Below are 8,180 nucleotides of genomic sequence, written 5' to 3'. Positions count from 1 at the left end.
CAATTCACATTTCATGCTATTTAATAACTTTTTTTGGCCATGTGCAAATAATACCTGCTGCTTATAAGCGATCCCATGTGACCTAAAGCCTAAGCAACCTAAATCACAGTCTTTTTCTACAAGTTTCTGGTGGTAAGAAACTTCTTCTCACTGTGGCTTTCATGTCCTCTTCTCTACCACATGCGTTCTGAGATTTTGTGTTAAAAGTCAGCAGATATACTTCCTCTCCACACGTCATTTGACTGTGCTATCAATCTCATTCTTGGTACCCTTTTGCATAGAGGTTGTATCTATCCCCTTATCTGTACTCAAGTTGCAGGCCATTTATGAACATTTACAGAAAGGGTTCATTCGCAAATATACGTCACTGGCTGGTCCCGGATTATTGTCTCCAAAAAGGAAAGTTCACAGAGAGCATGCATTGCTTATCCTGGCATAAATGTTATCACCATTAAAAATAGCTGTAAAATGATGACTTTGCCTGATGAAGGAACCGACACGGTTCTGAAAACATTGCTTTTCACTGTGATATGACCTTCCAAAGTCAATGTAGGATTGGTAGAGCAAATCCTGGGGTGCCGGACTTCTTCATCTACTACTGATTAATTTGCGGCACCATCCGTGGTCACTGCAGTGGTCTTTATTTTGCCACATATGATGTATTATAGGGTTTTTGTTAGGTGATCTCTTTCCTGCTGTGTGATGGGACACAGTGTTCAGCTTAAGTTTAGTTAAAGGAGAACTATGGGGTCAGTGCTTTTCACCATAGTTCTACTAAGGGTCACGGGAGGACACAAACTAGCATCCTCCCGTGACCCAAAGCTCAGTGTAGCTTGCGGTATACTGAGACAGCCGCAGCCGGGACGGATCCCGACATTACTGTGTGGATCCACCCAGCAGCGTGAATGACAGCTGGCTCTGCCTATCTAAAAAGGTAGAGCCAGCTGTACCCACCTCCTCCCCCGTCCATTCCGCCAGTCAGCGGTGGGGAATCCCTGCAGGGAGCCGTGAGTGTCAGTCAGAGCTCTCTGCAGGGATAGATTGAGAAGTGAGCGAGCGACTGTATGTGTTCACTCACTTCCCGATCTATTGAGCTGACGTGTGACAGTTTCTTTGTCACACGTCGGCTCGAACTATGAGGCTGAGTGATTTTCATTCACCTCATAGTTCTCCTTTAAGTTCATATACATACGTGGTTTATTGTGATGGGAATGTTCATATATGGTTGTATTATTAGGAAACAAGGTTTGCTGTGTTGTTTTTTCCCTCCTTCATGTGATGTGATTTAAGCTGGCGATATACTATACTATTTTTTTTTGGTTCAACCCATTGGTTGAACAAAAAAGTAGAACAGCTTCCTCCATCAGAGTTTCCGAGCGTTGATCAAGGAATCCCCACTGTATATTTTGTATGTTGACAGTGGCCACTGTCAGAATACACAGACAGAGTCGGCAACTTATTGGCTGCCAGCACCGTACTATCAAAAGGTTTTACAACTGACTTCTCTGGGATCAGCTGGTTTAGGGATGGCGGTCAGAAGGGTGCCAACAGCAGCCTCCAGTTGTTGGTTGCCATGGATTTTGTTTCTTGACTTGGAGGACTACAGAACCCTGACATAAGCTTCTCATTCTTGTTAATTTTGATATTTTTGTGTTGTGCTCTCATTTGGGAACCTTAAATTCCTCTTCTATTTTGGTTCATAATTTAATTTGTCTCCCCCCCCCCCCCTCTTTCTTTCCTCATCACCCTTCCTTGTCTTTGTTTTTTCTATATATTTATTTGTTCCCTTTACTTTCCCTGTCCTTCTATGACGTTATACCTACCCTTTACACACTTTTTGAGATTGTCCTATGTCACATGTGTCAAACTCAAAGCCCAGGGGCCAAATCCGGCCCACCAGGCCATTTCCTAGACTTCTACTTTCAGATCTAGGTATTAAGTTATTACTAAAACCAGTGATAATCGATTGCAGAGGAAATGATGATAAAGATTAGATACATTTATATCGTCTTACAGATACCTTTGAGCGCAACCATAATGTTGATGCGGCCCACGATTAAATTGAGTTTGACACCCCTGGTCTATGTGGTCAACCCAGAAATCTGGGGCTAGCAAGCGGCGCCGTTTTCTTAATATGTCTTTGTGATCACTCTATTTTGCATTGCCACATTGTTATATAGATGGCTGTTATAGCCTCTGTCACCTAGGTTGCTATTTAACGCATACATTTTGGGATATGGTCATCTACTCGGGGGGCAGGATTTTGGATGTGCTTGGTTTATGTTATGTTTGTTTTACATTGCTTTGCTCTATTTTGTATGCTTTTATATACCAATAAAGTTGGATTTTTTTTTCTGTTATGTACAGGGAGGTAACATGGCAGATTACCACATCCGACTCTACCAGGACTCTGATTACGACATGGTGAGGGACATCTTTGTTTGCGGCATTACAGAACCTTACCCTGCGTCCTTCCGTCATACATTTAGCCTTCCCCGAGTTTGGATTCTCATTCTTGCTGTGTTCCTGCTTGCCCTGATCACCACGGGGTCTCCTATAGTCTCATTTATAGCTGTGATCATGGTCATACTTGTCCTATTGCTAATGAACCGAGCTATGTTCTTTTTCTATGCCAGGAGATGCCTGGCTACTGACATGTTGGATATCAGGAAGAATTATCTCCAGCGGGATGGTTGTGGTTTCTGGGTGGCAGAATCAGCAGGAGAAATTGTGGGCATAGTGGCGGCTGCCCCATTTCCCCATGGACAGAACCAAGTGGAGCTCAAAAGGCTGTCGGTCCCCAAGAAACATAGGGGTAAAGGCCTCGGCAAGGCTTTGTGTAAGACTGTCATTGACTTTGCACAGAAGTATGGCTATGAGGCCGTAGTCTTAGAATCTTCAATTTTCCGGAAGGATTCCATACGACTGTACAAGAGGCTGGGCTTCAGGATCACCGGAACCTATCATCAAAATCACTTTTTCTTAAAATTTATAGACTACCTTGACATTGTTTTCCAGTACGATCTTTCCTAACAGCAATAGGATACTATGCCTCACTCTTGTCCTGTTGCCTGGGATTCCATCCTGTCTATTTCATAATCAGTTATAATCATCTCTCCTCCAAAGTCCCTCCTACAATTAGTTTGTCTCTTGTCTTTCTTTACACTTGACTATAGTACATCAAAATTGACATTTCTGGTAGATGACGGGAAGAGTTATGTCTTGGACATTTTTGCATACTTGATGGTGCAATGAAATGGAGCATCTCAAAAACATAGAAAGCACCTCCTGAAACTTGACGATGGGAATGGATCCATGACCAAGAGGAAGATCTGACTTCCAAAACACTCCAGCATTATAAGCAGATCATTAATTTCACTTTGACTGTATGAGGAAACAATAGAAATATAGGAACTTTTATTTTTGACTATTTGCGTGTTTTACGTATACACCTTGCATTGTCATATGGCTCAGCATTGTGTTGGTCATGCATTCCTGCCAGCTGTGGCCCCCTAAAACCTTGTGCCCATCTATTTCTGAGATCTGGGTGACCACTGTTTTCCCAAAGATAAGATACCATCCCTGTTAGCAACCTGCCATTTGTATGCTAACAAATGTGGAGCATTGGTCACTGTGTTGGAGAGGGAATGGCCATTAATGTGAACAGTAGATTTTGATTATCCCCACCCAATGATGCCCCACTGACATAAATGACATTTCAGGAGCACCTAAACACTCAAAAGATTGCACTGCTCCCCCATAGCACATAAGTAGGGGAAATCAAGATGTTCACTGGCTGGAGCTCATCCCCATTCCCACTTTAGCTGCCGTCAAAACAATAAAACATCCGGCCGCACTCCATATGTAGCTGGAAACTTCAGGGCCACCCCTCCAACATGTTTTACCTAATATTGGGCTTAATCGTAGAGCTGGGAGGGGGGAATCCAGTCCCTCCCCTGTCACTGCAGAGAGCCGTGACAGGATCGAGAAGTGAGCAAACGCCGGTATGTGTTCTCTCACATCCCGATCTACTGAGCCGACCTGTGACAGTCTCATTGTCACAGGTTGGCTAGAACTATGAGGTGAGTGAAAAGCACTCCCCTCATAGTTCTCCTTTAAACTATGATTGGGTGAAGCGCATCAGAGGGGCAGACCTTAGGTGGGACTTTGTGTAGCCGCGTGATTAATAAAAGAAGTTTCCAGCAACGTGGAGCACGGCCGGGTTTCAAAAGCACCCGTCAAATTCCCTAAACTGAAAACAACAGAATGTAGGAAAACCGGAACGGTGTAGCATGGAGCTTGGCTGCACATTAATGAATTCCCCAGAATTTGTATTCAATGCTTTGCACCAGCTTTCTGGGGGGTATGGAATCCCCAGATCCTGCAACATATTAAAAAAAGCCCCGTCACCAGTTTCGATAGCTTTGCAGGCACATGATACATCAGATAGTTTTTAATAGCGCCACCTATACAAAGTGGCTCTATGACTGCACTAAATGTAAAACATATTTACCTCTATTTAGTAGCTAACAAACCGGGAGAAAAATAAGGCTAACTCTGGGAATTTAAAGTACATACCCTTGCAGTGGGGCTACCCCTGCACTGCAAGGGTTAAGTGCTCATTTTGTCTAGGGGGGCTAAAAAACCCCAATCACCTGATCCTCGGTCCCATGGCGGTCAGTGCTCACCTCTTTCCCTCTCTGCTTAGGAAAAGTTATGCCTTGTGGTCCATACAGAGCGCCAAAAAGTCAGGACAATCCGAAGGGAATTATTAACCCTTTCCCTGCCAGTAACGCAAGGATTACAGCAGAACAAAGACATTCCCAGCTTAGTATGCCTTCGGTCGTCGGCACTCACCCTTCTGCTATAAGCTCATGGTTGCTTCAGAGACCATAAGCATATAGTAGAAGCGTCCCCCTGACTGCTGTATGCAAATTAATACCTGTCACCAGAAGCCGACAAGCTGCTAATGACAACTATCCATCGTTAACCTATTTTCTATTTTTACATTTAAATTTCCCGCCGGTTCCGCCCCCCTGCGACGCGGGCGCTCGCAAGGGACGGAACCCAGAAGATGGATGCCGGCATCGGCCGGAGGACACAGCGGGGCTCGTGGACAAGGTAAGTGACGCACAGTGTAATCCCGAGTGTGGCTCGGGGTTGCTGCTTTAGGTGCTGAAAATTAACCCCGAGCCACACTCGGGATTACCGCCACGAAGTTTAATCCAACCCCTCCTGTGCCGCCGTCACTGCTCCTGCCTCTCTATCCTCCACTCTGTATCCCCTCCAATCCCCACTGATCTCCCCCACCTGAGGCAGTGGGGATCGGAGGGGGCACTGAAATGATCCAGTAGCCAGCACCAAAAGGGAGGAGAGAGCTTCAGGAGGAGAGCAGCTCCAGTGACAGACAGAAGGGGGCGGAGCTTCAGGATGCCAAGCGGAGGATCAGCAAAAATGTTTAATAAGACATGTATAAATCTTTTTTAATACCGCAGTCATGCCCTGTGACCCTAACCTCCTCTCCCTAGGAGATTTTTGACCTTAATAACATCTTTCAACTGTTTAAAAGTGATTGGTGCCCATCTTTTCATGAATTCAACCCGAGATAAATATTCAGCCCACCTGACCTCTGGGGGTGCCTAGTTCACCTCCAGGGGGTAAGGGGGTGCCTGTTATGTGGTGTAGTAGTGAAAGGGAGCCTGATCAGGTGTAAGACTCAGTGGCGTCCGGTGGGTATTGGCAGCCAGTACTTCTCCCTCACTAGTAGAGTCAGAAACAGGAGGCAGCAGCTTGTGTACAATGCACTACTAGTGTGTGTCTGTGTTCTGGCCTGTCTGGCTGTATAGGCAGACAGCCTGACCAGACCATGAACAAATCCATCCAGCACCTGATCCCGACTGCTACTCAGGGCTACAAAAGTTGGGGTGAGGGATTCCTCAAAAAAGTGGTTGACACCTCATAAGGCGCATTGTTGCATTCATATTGTGCCTTGGCCCATGGAATACCATTAAAGGAGAACTATGGGGTCAGTGTTTTTCCCCATAGTTCTCCTTAGGGTAACGGGAGGACACAAACTAGCGTCCTCCCATCACCCTAGGCTCAGTATACCGCAAGCTACAGCTCCCGGTATACTGAGACGCCGCAGCCTGAGCGGATCCCGACCTGGACGTCGGGATCCGCCAAGCTGCGTGAGTGACAGCTGGCTCTGCCTATCTAGAGGCAGAGCCAGCTGTATCCGCCCCCTCCCCCGTCCGTTCTGCCAGTCAGCGCTAGCGGATCGGAGCGGGGAAGGGGGAATCCAGCCCCTCCCCCTGTCACAGCAGAGAGCTGTGACAGGATCGAGAGGTGAGCGAACCCGGTATGTGTTCGCTCACCTCCCGATCTACTGAGCCGACCTGTGACAGTCTCATTGTCACAGGTCGGCTAGAACTATGAGGTGAGTGGAAATCACTCATCTCATAGTTCTCCTTTAATAAAAAGGAGAACAAACAAGCATCTGTGCTGAAATCATATACAGTATATATCACACGCACACACGATCCTTGAATAGAGGCAGTAATAAGGCAGTAATGTTTGTTTTTATCCTGCCCGCACAGCTGCATTGTCACTAAGCTTTTTGCAATGACATACAGCCAAATTCCATGTGCCAGACGCGGCGAGCAGCAGCTATGTTTGCATCCGGCTGGCATGCGTACAATGCTGGCTGCTGCGAGCGTCCTGTGGTGCCAAGCCACCCCAGCTTTTCGCTGCACATGCATAATAGGAGTGCGAGTCACACAGTCGCTCTGCAGGGGGGATACGCAGGAGTCATCGATCGTACCGGCCGGCCGGCCGTTCTAACTCTTCCACATTTACTTCCACAAGTTTTCACTGCTATCTGATGAACTTTATGGCAGCCGCAGGGCACTCATTGTTATGCAAACAACATCAAAGGTAATTATATGGTTTCATGCGTTGATGACTATGCCAGCTACTGTTTATTCTTGTTCTGCATTTGAATTTGACATGGCGGGATGTGACATCATTATGACATCATGGGGGGAGCATGTTTGATGGTTTCCAATTGGTTATTGCACTTCGGTAATGTGTATTTAACTCACACTGGACTACGACACTTTGTCATGCTGAGGAAGGGACCCCGAGTGGCCCCGAAACATTGCAATGTGACAAGATGTGTGCAAAAATAAAATGATCACTTGCTAAAGGTTTGACCGAGGTGTGCTGGTGATATATTTTACTACTTGAATCTGAAGCAGTCACTAGACCCACTGTAAGGGACATGCCAGTAAGGAGTGCAGTAGGACTATTAGGTAGGTTGACCCCATTTGTCATGAGGACTAGATGTAAGGGGGAAATCCAAAATTTTGAATTGTCACCAGAACAGCAAAAGAAGGGAAATATTCCAATGAGGCCATTTGTTTTAGTGACTAAGTAAACGAAACAAAAAAAAACCAAAGGAGTATAAATAAAAGAACATCGAGTTTACAGGTCACTTTTATCTTCAGCAGTGTTCATTATGTGCCCAGGGAGAGAGGTGACACGAGGATCATGCTTATGCTCAGCCAGGAATAGAGGTTATATAAGGACATTAATGTGGACAGGAAGTCTACTACTAGTCTTAGAGTAAATGAGGCAATGTGACAAATAAATGAAACATTAATCAACTGCACATAGAGTGCATGTCATTCAACTAGCTTTCTCTCTGCACTGTGAATAGAAAAATGACTCTCTTTTTGGTCTAGATCAGCGAGGACGGACCTATGGCACACGAGCCCAGGGCCAGATTAACATTGAGGCACGTGGAGCTCCCTCTCCAGGCCTGCCCCTGAAAATAGGCCAGACTGTCCTGGATCGCCTTGGTATATCCAATGGCAAGCTGGGCTGGCCACAATCAGGCATATTAGATGGCTGGTCACTGGGGCCTCTTGGAGCCCTAGCGAGAAGCCGTCTAATTAGAGAGTCGGACTTTGGTGAGATCGGTACAGACCCCCTGAGAGCCCACAGGGCCCACCTAAGAGCAATGAAGCCCCCCCCCTGAGAACTCACACAGTGCCCCTGAGACCCGGGCAGCTCCCTGAGGCTGTACATACCACCCTGAGAGCCCATACAGACCACCCTGAGAGCCCATACAGACCACCTGAAAGCTGCACAGTGCCCCTAAGAGCCCCAGGCCCCCTAAG

At 46.4% G+C, this 8,180-nt stretch overlaps 1 protein-coding gene across 1 annotated transcript; it reads left to right on the top strand.

Moving 5' to 3' along the window:
• The first annotated feature begins 2,376 nt into the window (after positions 1 to 2,376).
• LOC108796051 (putative N-acetyltransferase 8B) lies at positions 2,377 to 3,033 on the top strand. Its single transcript, XM_018567430.1, has one exon. The coding sequence runs from the start codon at positions 2,377 to 2,379 to the stop codon at positions 3,031 to 3,033; it is 657 nt and encodes a 218-aa protein (XP_018422932.1).
• The last annotated feature ends 5,147 nt before the right edge of the window (positions 3,034 to 8,180 follow it).

The sequence above is a fragment of the Nanorana parkeri genome, unplaced genomic scaffold (genome assembly GCF_000935625.1).
Source record: "Nanorana parkeri isolate BGI_ZX_2015 unplaced genomic scaffold, ASM93562v1 scaffold1048, whole genome shotgun sequence".
Taxonomy (NCBI): Eukaryota; Metazoa; Chordata; class Amphibia; order Anura; family Dicroglossidae; genus Nanorana; species Nanorana parkeri.
This window is presented reverse-complemented; position numbering and strand designations above follow the sequence as displayed.

Bases quoted from the DNA above. Each gene is read 5' to 3' on its own strand.
- LOC108796051 (XM_018567430.1), top strand. From the start codon at position 2,377: ATGGCAGATTACCACATCCGACTCTACCAGGACTCTGATTACGACATG.